At 33.4% G+C, this 22756-nt stretch overlaps 3 protein-coding genes across 3 annotated transcripts; 2 read left to right on the forward strand and 1 right to left on the reverse strand.

Annotated features, from left to right (window-relative positions):
• The first annotated feature begins 2613 nt into the window (after positions 1–2613).
• On the forward strand, positions 2614–6910 carry LOC102596922 (transmembrane 9 superfamily member 1-like). The gene is made up of 12 exons (XM_006356441.2): positions 2614–2818; positions 3303–3492; positions 3574–3678; positions 3821–3838; positions 3932–4026; positions 4119–4271; positions 4898–5032; positions 5146–5312; positions 5389–5483; positions 5616–5989; positions 6172–6448; positions 6552–6910. Exons 1-12 carry the CDS (start codon positions 2741–2743, stop codon positions 6617–6619), a joined length of 1755 nt encoding a protein of 584 aa, XP_006356503.1. The 5' UTR covers positions 2614–2740; the 3' UTR covers positions 6620–6910.
• A 317-nt stretch (positions 6911–7227) lies between these two features.
• LOC102597245 (protein NRT1/ PTR FAMILY 5.10-like) lies at positions 7228–12757 on the forward strand. The gene is made up of 4 exons (XM_006356442.2): positions 7228–7421; positions 7961–8178; positions 10606–11141; positions 11634–12757. Exons 1-4 carry the CDS (start codon positions 7286–7288, stop codon positions 12448–12450), a joined length of 1707 nt encoding a protein of 568 aa, XP_006356504.1. The 5' UTR covers positions 7228–7285; the 3' UTR covers positions 12451–12757.
• Positions 12758–13753: 996 nt separating this feature from the next.
• LOC102597571 (GDSL esterase/lipase 2-like) lies at positions 13754–16373 on the reverse strand. Its single transcript, XM_006356443.2, has 5 exons — positions 16013–16373; positions 15545–15666; positions 14984–15202; positions 14321–14564; positions 13754–14153 (listed from the first exon to the last, which is right to left on the reverse strand). Exons 1-5 carry the CDS (start codon positions 16272–16274, stop codon positions 13912–13914), a joined length of 1089 nt encoding a protein of 362 aa, XP_006356505.1. The 5' UTR covers positions 16275–16373; the 3' UTR covers positions 13754–13911.
• Between the last annotated feature and the right edge of the window lie 6383 nt (positions 16374–22756).

A 22756-nucleotide genomic window follows, 5' to 3' on the forward strand; every position in this document is an offset into this window, starting at 1 on the left:
ATTTATACAAACGAGAGGCTAACAACAATTTATACAAATGGCCTGCCAGCAAAATTATACAATTCTGAAGAGGAGCCAACGAATTATACAATTGCTTCTTTTTGTATATATGTATAGCGAATTATACATATATATGTTTGCTATGGAGCGCAATTATGCAAACTTTGCTATAACATACAAATATGATTTTTTTGTTTGCTATCTGTGAAAGTTTCTCAATTTTTTAACACTTGGATATAGTGGGCCCATTCCTTGACTTTAAAGCTCCAAAAATAAGGAAGAAAGATAAAAAATTTAAAATTGACATGACCCAATAGAATTATACTAAATAATATAAATAAAGTGAATTATGGGGTCCTCTATTCTTTAAGAGGTCGTTTGATAGAATGTATAAGAATAATGCTAAATAGAGTGTATAAGTAATGCTTGCATTAACAATGCATGTATTAGTTATACTTGCATTAATTATACATAGATTATTTTAATGCATTGTTTGGTTTGATGCATTAAAAATAGTATGCATGACATTAAAAAAAATTATTTACAAAAATACTCTTGACTTTTATGGTGGAAAAGATGTAACAAAGGTTTTAAGGGGTAAGTGGGTCTTTTATCATATTAATGCATGCATTAAAACCATTGCATTGTTAATACCTAGAAATCCATGGTATTAGCAATACACTTCTTAATACACAATAGAGTGTATAACTAATGCAAACATTAGTTGTACATAGGTTGAAAAAGAGTACCAAACAGAGTATTAGTAATACACAAGACTAATACATGCATTATTTTTCTTAACACACTCTACCAAACGACCCCTAAGTTCATTATATCCAAAAGAAAAAAAAACGGACATCATTCTTCTTCAACTTCGAATGTTTTTCTTCTAAATTGAAAAATTTATCAGAATTATATCTCCCAATATTAGTAATTGACAAAATGAAAATTTGCTGAAATAATTTTGTCAGAAAAATTGAATTTCTAAATACAAATATAATTAAATTTATATATAATCGAAATGATGCTCATTTTGAATGTACTTTAATACAATTTCAAAAGTGAAAAGTGAGTTAAAAATAGATTATTTTAAATAAGTAAATAATTTTTATGTTTAAATGGATCCTAAAAGTAGAAGTTAAAAAGAAATGAATTAGGAAGCTGGAAATTTTAAAATATGATAAATGAAAAATGGTTTAATCCTACGATACGAATTATATTCGTATTTAAATTTGACTATTAATATCTTAGGTAATTATTTATCTATAAAAAATAAAATATATTTTTATTTATATTATAAAATTGAAGGAGTAATTTAATTGGTTTCAAATAATTAAAAAAAAAAAACTAACTAGGAAAAAGAAGAAAAGAAGACTATGAAAGAGAAACAAAAAGCAAAGAAATAAAAATCAGCAATGGGTCCCATAAATCAGAATATAATTGTAATAAAAAATACCCTCATACCATTAATACAAGTTGTACCTCTCCCATAGTAAAAAATTCGGGTAAATCTGTGCAAATGTATAACTAAACTGAAATACTATTTCTTATAATACAAGATATATTTGGCCTTTTCCCACAAAATAATGAGTAAATTTTAGATTTAGCAAACATAAAAATCATATTTGTATGCTATAACTATATTTTGTATAATTGCGCTTCATAGCAAACTTTATGTTTGCTATGACTATTAATATGTATATTTCAGTATACATATACAAAATAATAAATTGTATAATCTGTTTCAGTATACATATACAAAAGAATCAATTGTATAATCTGTGTCTGTATAAAGCGAGAAAGAAAGAAAGACAAAAGAAAACTAGGCAGTGGAAGATTTGTATTTGTATAATTATAAGTGTATAAGACAAAAATATATGTATTTGTATTTGTATATACAATTTTCTCTCGCTTTATACAAACACAATTTATACATTTTTGTTTGTGGCGAGTGAGAGAGGCGAGTGAGAGTGGCGAGCGAGATTCTCTGGGGAGAGAGAAGAACGAAAATATATGTATATATACAATTTTCTCTCACTTTATACAAATACAAACACATTTTATACATTTGTGTTTGTATAAAGTGAGAAAGCCGAGGGAGAGATTGCCTAGCGAGAAAACGAGAGTGGCGAGCGAGAAATTTAGGGAGAGAGGCGAATGACAACTGTTTGCTACGAGTTACAATTAAATCAAACTGTGGTTATAACATTTAATTTTAATTAATAGTTTACTATTTATACAATTTCCCTAAAATAATTTACGAAGAGTCTTTGAATTTCTCTATGTAATGCACACACATTAGATATTTTTTGCTTATTGAAAAAAAAGTGTCAAAATAACATAACGAAACCCTACATGAGGTGTCTAAAGTGAACATCGCCCAGTTAAGGTGTCTAAGTGAAACTTCGTACCAACTTTAGGGGGCCACAGATGGGTTTGGCCTTAGTCATTTATTACTTATTTATTTTAACATTAAAATACATTTATATTTTCAATAGCTAAGAAATATTTTTAAATCAACTTTAACATCATCGAAATGTGTTTAAGGACATACGAATTAATAATTCAAGTCGTTGAGGACTCAAAAGTCAAAGTCGTCGGCGACAAAAAACTTGCGATCCATTAGACAAAAGACAATGGAAAAAACAGTTGCCGCACTTTCCTCTCATTTTCTCATAGCAAACACACTAGCTAGCTGCTCATTCCTTGTTGTTTTTCAGACACTGTTCAGCTCAAAGCAATGTTCTACTTCGCCTTCCAACTCCTCACCAGTTTCATTATCTGTTCTTGTTTCTTAGCATACCCAATTCTTGCAAAGGTACAATCTTGAAATCCTTACAAGTAAATAGCTTTTCAAATTCAATGGATTTGTCTTTCTGGGTTCCCTCCTAAAAGGAAAAATATAGAGTATTTGAATGACATGAGCACAATCAATAGATTCATACAGTCAACTCTTAACTTGTGTGTGGTTGAGGCATTATAAAGTAGTAGCTCTTTCTTTCTTTGGGGTTGGGCTATTACCATGAGAAGAGTTCTACTTCAACCCATAAAAATAAAAATAATTCACTTTTATTCGGAATAGTTTTTCACTTTATTTGAAAATGAGTGATTTAGCCATGAAAATTACTCACTTTTTCACTTTTGAAATTGTATTCAAGCATAAATATTATTCCAGTAAAAAGTATAACCAAACACCACTTTAAGTTTGTCTAAACACCAATACTAATTGTGCATCTAAAACTTGCAAGAATCTTGTTTATGAATTATCTAATTGGTGCACGACTTTCTGCTATTTGCTGCAGTATCAAGAAAATGATTCTGTCACTCTATGGGTAAACAAAGTTGCACCATATGTTAACCCACAAGAGACCTACAGTTATTATAGCCTTCCATATTGTCGTCCTGGTGATGGTTATCATAAGCAGGGTGGCCTCGGCGAGGTTCTTGGAGGAAATGCTCTTATTGATAGTCGAATTGATATAAAGTTTAAGAGTCTGTTCTTCAACTTTTCACTGTGTATTTTTTTATGATTTGAAACACTTCTTTTTACTATTATCCATTTCCTTTTAACAGGAGATGTGGAGAAAAGATCAATTTGTGAACTTAAATTGGATGCATCAAAGATAGCACGGTTTAAGTATGCAATTGACAACTCGTATTGGTTTGAATTTTTTATGGGTACAGTGTTTCATGACATCTCTATGATACTGTCATTTATTTTCAACAATTACGCATAGCTCTGCTGTTTAATGTGTACTAATTTCTACACTTTTCTCCTGTTTTGGGTCATGACTTGTGATTCCTTCCTTCCTGGCTGCAGATGATTTGCCAATATGGGGTATGTTCTTAACTAGTTTTTCTCTAAATGTTTCTAATTACCATGTACGATTATAACATAAGTGAAAACTCACTTGGTATAAGGGAAATTCAGGTTTCGTAGGCGAAGTGTATCCTGACAGAGGTGGAGATAACAAGCATGTAGTGTACACGCACAAGATGATTCAAATTCAGTACAATAGAGACCAGGTGGCCATTTGTTTTTAGTTCTTAATGCTTTTTGGCATATCAATGTTCTACAACTTAGTGTAGATAATCTAACTAAACTCTCACTCCATTAGATCATTTCTGTCAACCTGAGTCAAGACATCCCGAAGCCATTGGAGGAAGGAAGGGCCTTGGACATGACGTATTCTCTTAAATGGTTCCCGACAAATATTAGTTATGAACAACGATTCAATGTTTACCTGGATAACTACTTTTTTGAGAACAAGGTACATGCCAATCTACTATCCTACTATATTAACTACTTAAGTGGAAGCTTTTGATGGGAGTATGATTATATTTTATCAACATTTAGAATTCATCGACACTGTTTATTGATGATATGCTAGCATGTGGTACCATAGATAATCTGTACCATGTACTTTCTTACTTGCATTATAACTTCTTCATGGAAGAACTTGATTAAAGCAACAAAACAACTGTGTCTTTACTCCCCCTCAAAAAAGCAGTTACTGCTGCTCTGTCAACTTGTGGATAATTGGGGTCTAGACCACAAGAAGTAGCTATTGTCTGAACTGGAATTGTGACTAGTAGAGAAATCTATGTTTCCTTCTATTCTAAACATGTAAGGACTTAGGCGAGATTGAGGCGTAGAAGTAGTTTTTGTTAAAAGGAGATATTTTTGGTCCCATAAAGTGTTTCTGCAAATAAAGGCCATGCACCAACTTCCGTTTGGCTTTCAACAGGGAAAAAAATACCTTTCTAAAACTCAATTATCTTTCTGGTTCTCATTGAAACAAAATATTAATGAGAAAGCAGATTTAAAATTTAGGCAGTTAGTCTCCATAAAGTTCTTCATGTTCCCAGCTCCTAAAATGTCTTACTCCATTTGCAGATTCATTGGTTCTCTGTAATCAATTCCATCATGATGGTAGTTTTCCTCACTGGATTAGTGTCTATGATTTTAATGCGCACTCTTCGCAATGACTACGCAAAATATGCTCGTGAAATTGACGATATGGAGACTCTGGTAAAGCTTTTTCTTCCAATTAGTCAAGTATTTGCTTGAACCTATGTCCAATGGCATATCCTTATCAGAAAATTACTGATTTGGGGTGTTTGGTTGGTTGAATTCTTGTATAGGAAAGGGATGTTATTGAAGAGTCTGGTTGGAAACTTGTCCATGGTGACGTCTTCCGACCTCCACAAAATCTGGCTCTCCTTTCAGCAGTTGTTGGGACTGGTGCTCAGCTTGCAACACTTGTTCTCCTTGTCATTTTATCTGCCTACTTTGGAAAGATGTACATGAGGTATGTTGGCAACCTGTTCTACTAATTAATTATGTTGATCATTTTCTATTTGAATACTAACTACAACATGGCTTAGGAGAGGAGCAATTATTACAACCTTTATTGTATGTTATGCTCTTACATCATTCATCTCGGGATATGTGAGTGGTGGAGTGTACTCTCGTAATGCTGGTATGTGCTCCTCTCCCTGATGTCTCATTAGTTGTTTCATGCAGCATAGTAGGTTATCATAATCAAATTTACCTGTGTAGCAGATGGATCATTTACCAATTGACGATTTTTTTACTCTTTGAATCCTTTCAGGTGAAAACTGGATGAAGTCGATGGTCCTTACAGCATCACTTTTCCCCTTTTTGTTCTTTGGGATAGGGTTCATTATAAACACTATTGCTATATATTATGGATCCATAGCTACTATTCCCCTTGGCACAATTATAGTTGTTTTTGTTATTTGGGCTTTTATCTCTTTTCCCCTGTCCCTCCTTGGTACTGTTGTCGGAAGAAACTGGAGTGGTACGCCAGATAATCCATGCCGCGTTAAGAATATCCCTCGTCCTATCCCTGAGAAGAAATGGTACCTTAGACCATCTGTTATTTCTCTAGTGGGAGGTCTTCTACCCTTTGCAAGCATTTTTATTGAGATGTATTGCATCTTCGCTTCCTTCTGGACCTACATGGTAATTACTCTTTTTGGTATCTAGAAAACATATCTTGAAATACTTCTTACACACTGTTTGTTCCTAGCATCTTTTTAGCAATATTCTCATCTACTTTTATTTCTCTAGTGTAGCTATATTTTGGCTGAAAAGTCTTTTCAATGTGTAATTTCACTAACCACATTTGAGAATATTCTTGACAGGTGCACTACTATGTGTATGGATTCTTGCTCCTTGTGTTCATTGTTCTGATCATTGTCACTGTTTGTGTGACAATCGTGGGAACATACTATTTGCTGAACGCGGAGAACTATCATTGGCAATGGACTTCATTCTTTTCGGCTGCCTCCACTGCTCTATATGTCTACCTATATGCTATATATTACTATCATGCAAAGACTTCAATGTCTGGTCTCCTCCAGACCAGCTTTTATTTTGGCTACACTCTTATGTTCTGCCTTGGTGTCGGTATCCTATGTGGTAAGCTCTCTTAGTAATCTCATTTGCACTGTGTAAATATTCTTTCCTTTAACTCTTTTCCCTGTCATTAACTCGATCCAATATCGTTTCTTGGAAACTCCAGGTGCTGTAGGGTATCTCGGCTCTAATTTGTTCATCAGGAGGATTTTCGGAAATATCAAATGTGATTAAGTGCATGACAATGCACTAGACAGGTTACTCTTTACAGAGTTCTACTCATCTGTTGAGCGCGAAGACGTATATTCATGCTTGTCTTTATTGATCACAAACCGTGAATGAACATTAGATGGAGCTTCATTTTACATAGACAAGAACTAGCATTGTACAATCTTTGGATACATTGTAGATTCTTCTTACTTTTGTGTATTCTATATGATCTGCATAAATTTCCTTATTAAAAGACTATTACATGATACATTCCTTTGGAAAAGATTGTCTTTAAACTTTTTGATTTCATAATTATCATTTACTTGCGTCGTATCACCTTTACTATCTATTTATTTTGATTAGAACATATCACCTCTACAACTAATACATCAAACATTATTATAATACGGAGAATCAAATCCTCTTCTATTATAAAGTGGAATATCAACTCCCTGGCAACAAGATACAAGTTCACCATCGTACTAAATTTTATGTTAATCTTATTACTATTAATCATTTGTGAATATATTTTTGAGTCTCCAACTAACGTCATAATGGAACGCAAGGAAACGGCCAAAGAGTTAAATATTACTACTTGTACTGTATTGACAAGAGCAATTTATAGATAAACCCAATCGATGGGACAACTCAATTTCAATTCAATCTGTGGTGTCAAACTTGGCTGTCCCCATGGCCAACGGAGTCACCATCTCCGACGCCGAGACCCCGTTTCTCAGCGACGTCGTTGAAGGCTCCGTTGACTATAAGGGTCGTCCGGTGACCCGATCCAAATCCGGTGGTTGGAGATCCGCATCTTTCATCATAGGTAATACTTGTCTATGATTTTGGAATATTACTACAATTTTAGCATTTATGTTGTTTTCAAAATTGGTTATCTTTCTGCATTTTAGCTGCTGCGATGTTTAAAGAGCTGTTTTTTTTTTTTCATATTAGATCTTTCTGCAAGCTGGGTTGTCTTGAGAATATGATTTTTGTTTCAATTATTCTAATGATATTCAAAATTTTCTGCAGTTTTAGCTACTGGGTTGTCTCGACTTTTGATTCTTTTTTCTCTGCTGTTATTGATTTTTCAAATCTTTCGGCACTTCTAGCTTCTTGTTGTTTTTAACAACTGATTTTTTCCGGCTACTTTATGGATTTTCAATCTTTCTGCAAAAAATTAGCATCTGGTTGTCTTAAAAATTGCCCTCAGCTAATTGGGGATTGAGGCGTTATTATTGGTGTGATAATAATTGTCGCTGATTTGCAAATCTATCTCCAATTTTAGCAGCTGGGTTGTCTTAAAAATGTTCTTATCTCAAATTCGCTGATTTTGAAACTTGATTATCTTCTTCCGTCTTATAGGCGTGGAGGTTGCAGAGAGATTTGCATATTATGGGATAGGTTCAAACCTAATAAGCTACTTAACGGGGCCACTAGGCCAGTCAGTTGCATCGGCAGCGGAGAATGTAAATGTTTGGAGTGGAACGGCATCGCTTCTTCCACTTTTGGGTGCATTTATTGCTGACTCATATCTGGGTCGGTATCGGACCATTATCATATCCTCTGTGCTCTACATCCTGGTTAGTACCCAATTCAGGTTTTTGTTTTGACATGCTTTTACTTTGTTTATCCCCATTAATGGTACAATAGGTTGTGGAAGTGCTTTGATAATAGGCTTTGATCTTCTTTGCCAAGGCGGATCACAATTTTAAGTCGGTGGTTGTGGAGTACTGGACCCATTCCCCTCTTGTGACAAGTAGTGCACGCGAAGGACACACACATACATACATAGGTGAGGCGGAAGTAGTGGGTTTGCCAACACAGGCTGTGCATGTAATAAATACGCCTATGCCTCTTTGGACTTGGTTGAAATAAAAATTGAGTTAATGGTCAAAAACACACTTATGATATCCTGATTTTTCGAGTTCTATACCTAAATTGCCAGGTGTGAGTTTTCTTACCTGAACTATCACCAACTATTTATGAAAACACACCTCAACTATTCGTTGTTTCCCTTTTCCTACTCAAAATATCACCATCCTTTGGGCAAGAAAAGAGAGTAATTAGTTAAGGTGTGTTTTGATAAATAATTGGTGATAGTTTTGATAGGAATCTTGTACTCATGATAGTTCAGTTTAGGTATGAACTTGAAAAATTGGGAATCGGGATAGTTTAGGTGTGTTTTTGACCTTTCACTCATATAAGATTGTTCTTTGTATATGAGGATAAAGAAGGACTGGTTGAAAGATTGAGCTTTTACTGCCCAAGTCCTCGTTGCATTTCTGGACATTTGGTAGTTGATTATTGTTGACATTAATAGTTATGAGTTTGTACTCAGTAGCAATTGGATTGTTTTGATTCATGGGTTAAGATGACCAGACTTTAGTAAATTGTCCTGCTCTCTTTAGAGAAACATTATTAACAAGTTAAGTGATGGGCCAAACATCACTTACATATGCTTATTATTGAGGAGTACATGAATAAATGCAAGAATTACATGTGCTTGGTGTTGCAAAGTTATACGTGGAGTGGTTTCAATGCATCTTTATTGATGTTGTATTATTCGGAAGGCAGCCATATACTATCCTGCAGGTGTAATGTGGTCTCTACTTGAAAGAGTTGCGTCTTCTACTGTTGCAGCCTGTAGCTTACCTTACCTCCCATTTTTATATATCTAGACATTACATGAAAGAAAGTATTATCTACTGTGAAGATGAAGAAATTGGGTAAGTACATAGCATATAGCACAAGTAGCATAAAGTGTGAACTTCATGCATCCAAGGTAGTGGCCTAGTGATCAATGAGGTGGATGCACGAATCACAGCTTAGACAAAAAAAAAACTAGGCTATTTTTTCCCATCTTCTTAAGCCTTGGTGGACAGAGTGCCCAGTACCTGTGATGGTGGGAGGTTGCAGTATCCGGTAGAATTGTTGAGGTGTGCACAAGCTAACTCAGACACTACAATTATCAAATAAGAAAACAGTGCGGACATCATGCTATTATGGGGTTTATTTATCCTTCTTGTCTTGATAGAAAAAAGTATGGGGCATTATTATACCTGTTTTTTGATAAGGTATCATTACTGTAATACCTTATCAAAAGTTTGACCTACAAAAGTTTGACTGGAACTATTAAAAGCTTCAAATGGCAGCATTTTTGAGTAGAAGGCACTCTGAAATTTAAATTTGATATTCTAAAGTTGGCTCTTTAGAACCAGCATATCTGTTAGCGTGAATAGATACTTAGACAGGGATTGTAATGTAAGGATGAATAATGTAGGGATTGTAATTAAGGATTAATAATGTAGGGATTGTAATTAAGGATTAATAATGTATATTTTAATGACGTTACTAATTCTCAAAAATAAAAAAAATAAAAAATAATGTAGATTGTAATGCAGTTATTACTATACTGGTATTATTTCTTATACAATGTATAGTTTAAAATGTATTTCTTTATATTTTTAAAAGGGATTGTTTAAAACATAAGGGTTATTTTGGTCATTTTAGTTACTAATCCTGGTATTACTAATCCCTATATTCCTATTCTTCATAAAATAGTACATCGATTCATGCATAACTTATGCATTATTATTAATGTTAGCAACAAAAATGACAAGCAAACAGAATGTATAAGTAATGCTAGATATTATCCAAGTAGAAAAATTGTAACCAAATATTTTATTGCTTATGCTGAACTTTCTGCAGGTATTTTCACCCGTATACTTGAAACCAAATGAGCACTTAAAGTATGGCTCCATGTATAGTTTCCTAGTACCAAGCAGCCTCTCTTCACTATAGCGAGAAAGATAAAAACCAAAGTCTCTGTTCTATTGCTTGATTTGTTTAGGAATAAGAAAATTGTCTAGGTGAAATTTTCTAAGGAGAAAGGCATAACGATGGCATGATTTAGGAACAAGTACGCCTCTCAAAAAAGTACTGTCTACTTTTTGCTCTAGCAAAAAAAGAATTAGCAAGTAAATCATTCTTCGTTTGTTGAACTGCAGGGACTTGGCTTCCTGACGCTTTCAACTGTTCTCCCTTCCAGTCATTCTGACTGCCAAGATACTGCAACATGTTCTCCTCCCAAGTTCCAGATTATTTTCTTCTTCTTTTCTTTGTATCTAGTAGCTTTTGGACAGGGAGGGCACAAGCCTTGTGTGCAAGCTTTTGGAGCGGACCAATTTGATGCTCAAGACCCAGAGGAAAGTAAAGCTAAAAGCTCATTCTTCAATTGGTGGTATTTTGGAATGTGTGGTGGGTTGTTCATGACTCTCTGTATATTGAACTACGTTCAAGATAATCTTAGCTGGGGTCTGGGATTTGGAATTCCCTGTATTGTCATGGGTCTCGCACTTGTTGTTTTCTTGCTTGGAAGCTTCACTTATCGGTTTCGCCAAAGCAGTGATGAAAAGAACCCATTTAATAGAATTGGTAATGTGTTCATTAATGCAGCTAGGAATTGGCAAACAACCACTTCAGCTATATCAGTGGAACAAGAAGTTCAGGGTATTCTGCCTCATGAAGGTTCTGAACAATTCAAGTGGGTGTATTTTGCTGTTTTTTTTTTGCATTTTTTTTTTCAAGTGAGTGAATTTTGTTTGATTTTTCTGCTTCTGATGATAATTTAAAGGAAAAATACTACAGTTCTGCAATAGGTTAAGATAACAGAAGGGTTTCTGGAATGGGCTCTACTGGGTTTGATTTGTTAAGAGTTAAAAGGATATAGGAACTGGCTTTAAAGAGTTAGTGACTGCATAATATTCAGCTTGTTATTGAATGTAGAAGCCCAAGCATGTACGGACACTCCGATTTATTATTTATGGGATAGTATTAGCCATTTAAATAAAATATTTCTGTATAAGCCATTCTCCTCTCTATCTTCACGTAAGGGTTTGGTTGCGTACACTCCCCCCTAGACCCCACTTGTTGTAGTTCACTGGGTATGTTGCTGTTGTTGTATAAAAAGTTGTTCTTTAATCAAGTGTATTACAAGACATCTCATTTTATTGGTATATATCATTATTGAACACAGGTTCCTCAACAAAGCGTTGCTCGCACCCAATGGTTCCAAGGAAAATGGGAAAATTTGCAGTATCAGTGAGGTTGAGGAGGCTAAGGCTATTCTTAGGTTGATTCCAATATGGACAACATGTTTGGTATATGCTATTGTGTTCTCACAGTCATCTACTTTATTCACCAAGCAAGGTGCAACTATGGACAGATCTCTTGGTTCAAATTTTGAAGTACCAGCTGCCTCATTACAATCTTTCATTAGCCTCTCTGTTGTCATTTTTATTCCTATATATGACCGTATTTTGGTTCCCGTTGCAAGAGCTATAACTGGGAAACCATCAGGCATAACAATGCTCCAAAGAATTGGAACTGGCATTTTCTTGTCTATACTTTCAATGGTGGTTGCGGCTATAATTGAGAAGAAACGTCTCCAAACTGCTTTAGAACACGGTCTGGTCGACATGCCAAAGGCAACAGTTCCCATGAGCATTTGCTGGTTAATACCTCAGTATATACTATTTGGTATTTCCGATGTATTCACCATGGTTGGTCTGCAGGAGTTCTTCTATGATCAGGTGCCAGTTGAGTTGAAAAGTATAGGTCTTTCTCTCTACCTCAGCATTTTTGGCATAGGGAGCTTCTTGAGCAGTTTCCTTATCTCTGTTACTGAGAACATCACTGGGAAAGATGGTCAGACCAGTTGGTTTTCTGACAACTTGAATCGGGCGCATCTGGATTACTTCTATTGGGTTCTTGCTGTACTAAGTACCATCGCATTCACAGCGTACTTGTATTTTTCAAGATCTTATATATACAATAAGTCAAGTTCTCTCTAAGATGTATGGTGTACTTGTGTAGGATACCTTTAGCATGGAGAAGTCGATGGTAGTGTAGTGATATTCTTGTCAAAGAACTCCTTGTGCTGGTAGAAGGAATAGATATACATGCACTGCAGGCTGAGGTGGTTGTGACACTATTAGGAGATAGAATTATGCAGTTGTTTGTTGATCATGTAATTGTAAAACTAAGTGTATGCAGATGTTTTATGTCATGTGATTGTAATTTCAGAATACTGTCATCTTGAAATAGTTTGGCGCTTGAAATAACATATGAACAATAAGCAATGTTGACTTATTTCTCCTTTGAGAGCTTACAAGTTGTCATAACATGTATAATATCTTTGGTGATTGAATTTATTGAACTCCCAAGTGCACCTTAAACCCAACTTTGAAACTACTTGTTCTAGTTTAAACATCTGTTACCAAAACATTACACTAAAAAACATGTCAAATTAATTGCAAGGCCAACATTAACAGAGAAACCCATTTGGTATCAAAGCTAAGTGCCCTCATGCTATCTGTAAGCTTAAGTGGTATCTTAGCTTTTCCTTACAAGAATTCCTCCTACACCTGTAAACTGTAGCATTCGCGATTGACTTCCTCAACTGTGTTTGATAGAAAGGCAGGCACAACACCTCTGACCAAGAGAGTGGTTGGTGCACATATATCCCCTACATGCTATGGTTTCTAGAGTGAGTCAAATCTGTATAGCCGTGGAGCAACATCCACGTCTGGATCTTATCTAATTGCTCAACAAGACTCTATGGTTGCACAAGAACCACATACATGATTCTCTCAGTGGTATCAGTGAACCAAACAAGTTTTTTCTTTCTTTTACTTAAAATGTAAATTAAGGCAGAAAAGGCTTGTTTTTGTTCATTTTCTTTTTCTTCAATTCTTTTGGAACTATGGTTTTAGGAGAGGACAATGTATGATGCCTGGCAGGATTTTCACCAGCCATGACTTCTCCTATGACACAAGGGGTGAGCCATTCTGAGAAGGGGCCCATCTCGTATTTGATGGTCGGCATGGCAACAGGCTTTGTTTCTACGAGGCAAAAAATGGAACAGAAATATCATTCGATTCGTTGAAACTCTAAAAAAGATATAAGAAAGGTTCCTTCATTGAGTGACAATTGGACAACTTATGGGAAGTTACAATCCCTACCATCGAATAATGCACCTACACGTTTTCATCGAGAGCCAAAGGGATTAATTATGATGACCATCTCTAGTCACATTCCACTTTTCAAGGTCCAATGATGAAGGTGCAAAGGATGACTGCAGAGAAACAAAGGTGATTATAGAAGAACAAAGACAAAGAGGGGAAGTTTTATTAATCTCAATATGACCTTCCTAATCAGAAGGACATTCTTTTTAGCATCAAGTTTCACATACTTTTCTTCTACTTTCCTTTCATATGGAATAACAGAACAGTTTCAGCAATGCCACCATCATGTTATGTTGAAAGTTCAAAAAAAGATTTAAGGTTGTAAGGTGCAACGACGTCTGGAGTTCCATTCCACATTACTTCGGCATATTGTTTGGAGGCCAGCTCAGAGGGATGAAAAGAGTCGAAAAACAAGTAATCTTTCACGTTTTTACATAACTTGTACTTTTTTGCTTGTCTCTTGCCTCCACAACTATAAATCCCTCGTAATGGACCATCCCCACAACAAGCCGTCTTTGATGTCTTAAAACCTAAACAAAGCAAAATTGAAGTAAATTAAGACTATAAAGAGACTATTCCATATTACAATAAAGAAACAACCTATAGTACTCATTGCCATATTAGCTATGTTAACATAAATCAAGAATGCTCGAACATAAAGAGACTAGACATTAAGTTTGATGAGAAAAGAACATACCATATTTTGTTGGATTATCAACGCTATCTGAAAATACTTTGAACAAGTTGAATAATGTGTACTTAAATCCAGGCAATTGCTTCTCCAGTTGTTTGAGTGTATTTGGAAGAGCCGAATTATGCATTTTCACCAAGTTTGTGATCTTCCCTATGGAATTGCCATTGAGAGCTATAATATTAGGGAGACGACCTATTGGAACCATATTAAGCATGCCAAATTTTCTTCCTCCTTCCTTGTAAATTCCCTGTTCCATTAGTTTAAGAAAGCACAAAGAATTAGTCTAGCTACTCTCTAGACTAAACTCAACATAGAACATGAAAAAAAAAACATGCAAATTCGACAAACAAAAAATTCGCAAAGCTGATGGTGTCTAGATGATCATTTTGTAAGTTTGGGTGCTCAACTGACAAAATGAAGACAAGTTGAGATGTCTACATGTGCATACTCCTTCCAAAATGGACGAGAAAAATGACAACACTCCTAACTTGTCAGATATTATACAAGTCTAAAATAAACACTGCTCAATTTGTATTAAACACAAAATGCATGAAACTACAAACATCGTTTATTGAAGCAAATACTCCAAGTCTTAGATAGATAAATGTGGTAAAACTAACTCCAAAGAAATACGAAAAGATAAGGTTGAATCGATAAGTTCATTACCTTCAGAACAGATGTCAAATTGCCCATAATCATCTCTAGATATTCTCTCTCAGGATATGAAGAATTTGTTGACAAAGGAGCCAAGTAATCGTTACCACCAGCGCTAAAAATATATACAGCATTCGAGAGGATCTGTTTGGACTCTGTTTTCCCCACCTTCTTCTTCAACAGTTTTACGACTTTTTTGAAATATTTCAACTGTGTTTGAAGATCTATAACCTGTCAAATGGAATCAATACTTCAGAGCTACATAAAAAAGTCTTAGTAATACAATCTTCCTATCAAACTAGTTACTCCTTGTTTCAATTTGTTTGTCCTACTTTTCTTTTTGGTCTGTTTAAAAAATAACCTCTTTCATTTTTTGACAATTCTTTAAGATTACAAGATTCAAAAGTATTCATTACTTTGTTAAATTTCGTGCCAAGTTAAATTCAGACAATTAGATTGAAATAGAGAGAGTATATGAAACCAATTATATCAAAGACTACCACCCTATATTGATTTAACTATCAAATTCAAACGTGATTACATCAAACTTAATTCAAAGGAATTGTCACTTACAAAACCACGATGAGTTTCAACCAAACAACCAGCACCGCCTGATGCAAAGTTTACCCCATGAACAAAATGTTGCTTGCCAATTTCAAAATACGAAGGAATCAACGGCAAATCAGCATATTCAGCTGCAAATACAACAAAATAATCAAGTCTCATGCCTCTGTAGCAAAATAATCTAAAAGTGGATCTCCCTTTTCATTTATGGAAAGTCACTTAATTCCTTTAGCATAACATTGTTGATCAAATACTCCTAAGTTATTTTCGAGTCGGAGAATCTTCAAAAATCTTCTTCAGAACTATAGGCGGATAGAAGATTTTGAGTTTATGTGTTCTGATTTTTTTAAAAAAAAAACACTTTACAGATTCAGGGGTGGATATTGTCAAAAACTACTGAATCCGTAACTAAAACTCTAGCTCTACCCCTGTTTCAAACATTTTTCAGATAATTCACCAAAAAGCCATAAAATTTACCGATAAAATCAGGGATGAGACGTCCATCGGAGAACCTGCCGGTAGGGTACTTGAAGAATGATTCTCCATATGGCCGCCAATTTGCTTGGTACTCAGTAGTGGTGTTGATGTAGTTATTATTTCCGGGATCGAACAATGAATCGCCGAACACGAAAAGGCCAGCTTGAGGTCTTCCATGGCTGCTAATACACAAAATTGGGTGAATAAAACATACAACCAAAATAAAAATGTAGAAGTTAAACAAGCTTGAGCTCAAAGCCATTGGAGTAGTTGAATTAACTTGAGAAAAAACAATTAGTATATATAGTACTCCGTCTCTCTTGTGGCACACTTATCCATTTATTCCGTTCTCAACTTTTTTTTTATAATTTTTGTTAATAATTGAAAACAATTTAACTATATAATTTATCAGGAACTATATATTTTTTAAAAGAAATTTTAAATTTTTGACGACGGAGAAATTAATAAGATAAAACTGTCGGTTCCTTGACTGGGAGGATTGATTGGAATAATTAAATATCATTTTTTATTGTGAAAATAATTGAGTCGCGGGGACTGTTCCGTTTATAGTTGAAAAAATGTTTGTGGAAGATGTCATTTCTTAAAATATATCTTTCTACATTTTTCAGTTCAAAGATTCCATGGCGTTATTTCAGCAGCCAAATAAGAAAGAGAGAAGATATAGACAAAATCCATTCACATGGAGACAAAATGAATAAAATATAAAAAAAAGAGTATTATCCATTCCACTGTAATCACAATATACAACAGCCGCAGTGGATTTTCTACTTTATTCGTCTTTTTTTTAATTGTCATATTATGTTTTTCAAAAGTTAATTTGATTAATTTTCAAAGTTAAATTAAATTGATATTTTAAATTAAAAATCTAAATATTCAGAAATTACTATAAATTGTAATTTTCTGCATATCAATATGATGAAAAAATATATCTTCAAATGTTACTCAAAGTTCTTATAAAGAAAACCATGACAACTAAAAGAGGACAAAAGAAGTATCATTTACAAAAAATCACATCTCTCTGATACACCCCACATTAAGTAATGTATCATTTGCAATGTATCATGTAGCCAAAGAATGTATTCAAGAGCAATGAAAAATTTGAAATTTTTGTAATTGAAAAAACATTCAAAATAGGATATAATTATACATTCAAAATAGGATATAATTAACCCCAAATATTTGAGAATTCTATACTTTTCCCAATGTTTCCCTTTTTTTTTTTGACATGGCCCATTAATTCTTTATTTGTGCTATAGTGTAGTGATATTCTTGTCGAAGAATGCTCTGGGCCGGTTGATTTTTGAAGGAAAAATTTTGTGAAATAACAAATTATTAATTTAAATTAAATGCTATAGTCATAGTTTATTTTATTTGTAATTCACAACAAATATTTCATTTTTTGCCATCTGATTCGGTATACAATTAGCCATTTTCAATATACAATTAGCCATTTTATACATTTCGGTATAAAATACGTTTGTGTTTGTATAAAGCGAGAGAAAAATATATATACAAATACAAATACAAATACAAATATATATTTTTTTGTCCTATACACCTATAATTATACAAATACAGATCTTATTATTACAAGTTATAATGTATAAATGAATTTATACAAAACTGAACAATTTGTATAAAATTGGATGTATCTAGCGAATTATACAAATCAAAAGCCTCATAGCAAACATAAAATTTGCTATGGAGCACAATTATGCAAACTATAGCTATAACATAGAAATATGATTTTTATGTTTGATATATGTGAAAGTTGCTCATTTTTCAAGTGGTCACTCAACTATTAATTATTATTTAAAAAATATTTTTTTTTTGATTGAAAAAAAATAGAATAAAAAAAGTGACTTTATGAGAAATCAATCCTAAAAACCACAGATTGTTTGTTGGATATGTAGGAGCTAGTTCTATATGGTGCGAGAATTCAACTTCGATTAAAATTCCATTTGATATTTCTATAGTTATGTAATTGTTTGTTGAATTTATATTACATATAATTGTTTGAGAATAATTACAAAAACATGAGTGATTTAATTTTGGAATATTTGTGATCTTAAAAATTAACTTGGCGCCTGAAACGCCATTTGAACAAAGAGTTGGCAATGTAAGGATACTTCCTCTTAGAATCTTCTTAATTACAACTTGTCACATGGACTATTTATATTAATATTTTTTGTTTTTGTTTTTAGATAGACAATCAGACGAGGCGAGTAGAATTTTATTTGGATCCTCAATTATGAGTTGATTATAATAAATATGGGGTTGATTTAAAATAGGTCAATAGGAAAATATCATGAAATTAATTAAACACAAAATGCGCGCATGAAACTCCAAACATCATTTATTGAAGCAAATACTCCAAGTCTTAAATATACAGAAGTGGTAAAACTAACACCAAAGAAATACAACAAAATTAGGTTGAATCATCTTTAGAAATAACCAACTAGGTAGTCTTGTTAGTGTCCACGACGAACTAATATAGAATCATTATTCGAGGCTAATTAACATAAATTTAGTCTTATTTATAAAATTGTGTAATAAATTAGAGTGTTTTCCCTTGTATCCAATGCTTGTGGCAGGGGCGGACCTACGTGGACCCGAGGGGGTTCACCTGAACCCTCTCGTCAAAAAATTACACTGTATCTACAACGTCAAATTCTGATTTTATGCGTATATATATTAAAATGAACCCCCTAAAAACAAAGTAGTGCCTTGGCTTAGCAGATAAGTGGTTCAGCAAATGATCCTAGGTCACGAGTTCAATTCCCACTGACAACATTTTTCCCTCCTTGGGAACTTTTTGGGCTTAGACTTTCTTCTTCTTTTTCATTATTTTTTTCTTTTGTTCCATTTCTTCTTTTTAATTTGTTTTTCTTTAAATTTATTAGACACATTCTTTTTATTTTTATTTTTTATTCTTTTTATATCTATTATTTATTTTGTTTCAACGTAACTCTTTTTTCATATACTAACTTAAATAACTCTTTTAAAAAATGATGAATTATATTTAACTAGAAATTGATGATATAGAAATATAATTTATTTAAAAAAAGAAGAAGGTAAATTAGATGTAATTGAATGAAGAAACTTAAATATCGTCAACATCCTTTCAAAAATATTAATTTATAGAATTCATGAAATTTCTTTTATATTTTTAATTCTATTTTAGAGAGATCGAAACTAAACGTATTTGATTTATTTGTTATTTGTCTTTTTTACAAATTATGACTAACCTACTAAATTGAACTATATGAACTAAAAAAATTGACGATAATATTTATTTATCTTCTGAATATGCATTATAATTTTAGTAACTCTATTCTTACACACTTTTAGAGAATCTTGACGATTTTCATAGTAATATGTGATTAAATGGATGCTAATTTAAAGTTTTTTAAAAGTAAAAATTAAAGTATAAAAAGCACAAGAAATTTTAAGAATGCTCGATGGAGCATGATAAAAGTAGAAAGAAATGATTAATACGGTATGATAAAGTAAGTTAAATTTAGCATGATAAGGTAAATATCTTTCTTCTCCGTTTTGCTCCCTTTTTCATCATTTAATTTTCACGTGTTTTAGGAATTAACTTATGTAATACAGTCGATCCACTAAAATTCTTATGAATATATCTTTTTCCTCAATATCGTCGATTAGTTTAGTCTTTACTTTTATGAACCAATGAAATATCTATGGTTCTTGTACAAAGAGCATGCCGAGGGACTACTACGCTCACCGCGCACTTACATTACCACCTGAACTTCTCCTTTATACTTTGAACCCCTAAGCAAAAATCCTGGGTCCGCCATTGCTTGTGGCCATTGATCATTTAGGAGGGACTATATGAGCTTTTGTAACAAGTAATCAAGCTTATAATAATAACAGTTTCTTTGTCAAAATTAGAAATTGTAGACAAATAGAATTTACATAAACTATAAGAAACATAAACGACTAAGAAGCAGAGCACAAAAACTCTTGATATTGTTTCAAAAACTGATCCTAGCTAGTTATTTGCATCCAATCTATCCTTCAGAGGCACATTATCTAACAAGGCTTCTGTAAGGTCACAAACAAAGATGGATTTTTCTGTTTCTCAGATTCTTATTGTGGTTTTGGTTGATGTTGTGTCTGACTCTTCTCCAACAATGTGTAACCCATATCGAACATTTCAGCCAAAGTACCATATATTTCAGGCATAGTTATATTTGACTTCACATACGCAAAGTCAGGAATCATAGGTTCTTGAATCGGAGAAAAAGTATTTAGCTCCCAATTGTTCCTGATTGCAGAGTCCCCACAACCAGTTAGTAGTCCAACAAAGCTTGTCTTATTGGCTTGAAGTTCCGAATATGCATTACAGTCCTCAACAATAAAACCTTGCTGCAGGTGTGCTGGTTCCTTAGGCAGATTATTTTCTGGTATTGTGTTTTAAAATTCCAAAATACCATTTCCTTCACCAGCAGCTTCTTGAATTTTCACCTCAACATCATCAACTGGATTTTCAACGACATTGATAGGATGATTGATCATCCCATAGTCCTCATTCCACATTTGCGTTAGTTCAGGATCATTAGATTCTAATAGAGCATTGATTTTCTCTTCATCTGATGAAGACTACTCTTGAATTTGTAACACTGGTTCAACAATATTGATAGGAGTGATAGCCTTATATTCCTGATCCATCCGCGGCTCAACAGAATTTACCCCTGAAATCACCTCTGTATCCAACTTCTGTTCATCAGAAAAATTTACAACAGTTTTACTCACATTACTACTTCGAGAACAATTAATGAACTTCGTTTTTAATGCATAAATACAATAATCTCTAAAATTAGAGTTTTTGAACTTTTTAAGAATAGATTCGCAAAAAACATATTCCTTCATGAGCCACTTTCCATCATCAGGACAACACATCTTAGTATCATAATTGAGACTCTTCTTGCGTCCCATATTCAAAAGCTTGCTCTGTTTACTCCTAACCCATTTCCTCTTATCTTGCTGTTTCCAAGTCCCAAGATTTTTACCCACGACTCTGCAAAATCTCTTGTTACTTTTATTCTTCTTATGCCTCGGAGAAATAAAGTATCGAAAAATATTAGTATCCCCATTGTCTTCTCCTCCGCAATGACGCCCATAGCGCCATAAGTTACCCATAGTTCTTGTTTGTAAACATCACTCCGTAATAAAACCATTGTCACACAAATCTTTTTGAGCGATAAACCTAAGAAGGTATGTGAATAACTCTGAATCTCTTGGATGAAATCGATACCCTTCTTCTTCAAATTCCATCACTCTTTCTTGTATATGATATAATTATTTTTCAAAGATGGAGGAGAGTATATATGGGGGCTGAGAGGTATATTTTATACAACAAAAAGTAATAAGGTTGAAGGGAATGGGAACAATTGTACGAATCAAGTATATTTATAGGCATAGCTAGTCAATTCTTGGCTTGATCGGAAACCCAATTGGCAACAAATTAGGAAAAATAAATATTTAGAAACTTACCGCTGTGTGTAACCCCTAGTCCCCTATTAATGATCCGTTAATATAATTATTAGCTTAAATAAATCATTAGCTAATTATCAAATACTATAGTTTTTTGAGCTAATTTTTAAAAAGTACAGTTAGATAACAGAAAACCCAATTGGTATTAACTTCGGAAAACTAAATATTTAGTAACTTACCATATCCAACAATATAACAATATTTAGAAACTTACGGTTATTTTTGTCTTTTTTAACTAACATTTTTTAACAATAAAGCAATATTTTGAAACTTGAGATTTTAGTTTTTTTAAAAAAAAAATGTTTTTTGTAAAAACTTACTATTTTTATTTTATATTTAGAAATAATTTTCAATATGATATATTCCTCTGGTGGAAATACTTAATAGGCAAATGACATAATTCTCGAATAGTTACAAATGACAATCATTTCTTCATTAAGTGGACGTATGATTTCAGAAACATTTTGAATGTGTCTGGTCTAACTGGTGCAAAAATCACCTTTTCTGCTTGAAGAAACAAAGTTACAAATTGAAGCTCATGTTTAATTAGGTTTTGAGCGTAACCCTCACTCCAAAAGCTAGATCAAAAGGAGGGGGATTGTCCAAGCCTTATAACGAGACTTGTTATCTCATTAACCACCAATGTGAAACCATTTTCATTCTTCAACACTCTGAAACTGCATTCCTTGTGCGAAAACACAGTAATCGGGTTATAAAGGATAAAACAATCAACAAACACGTTTTCTCTCTTCTTCAAATGTGTAGGAAGGCAGAAAAGGATTGTTCTTCTTCAACTTTTTTGGAACTTTGGTTTTAGCAGAGGACTGATTATGTCTGCTATCTGATCACATCCATCTTTTCAAGTTCTAACGATGGTACAAGTCAACACCAGACTACAAAGATGGGATGCTTTGTTAATCTCAATGACTTTCTTCCCAAATCAAACAATATTTATACAACTGAAATATATTTACATTGCATGATTCCATCTATTTATCGACTTTAATTTGTTCAATGATGACGACTCAGATATGAAGTCATCTCATCAAATCTAAAGATCATCTCTTCATAAACTGAATACAATAAGAACAGAAAAATTACTAGAGATCAAGCTCTTTATCATCACATGTTTCACATTGTTTATTCTTCGTATAGTAGGAATTGTGAGGTGCTACAACATTTGGAGTTTGAATGTTTAAAAAA

The sequence above is a fragment of the Solanum tuberosum genome, unplaced genomic scaffold, assembly GCF_000226075.1.
Source record: "Solanum tuberosum cultivar DM 1-3 516 R44 unplaced genomic scaffold, SolTub_3.0 scf00222, whole genome shotgun sequence".
In the NCBI taxonomy this organism is placed as follows: Eukaryota; Viridiplantae; Streptophyta; class Magnoliopsida; order Solanales; family Solanaceae; genus Solanum; species Solanum tuberosum.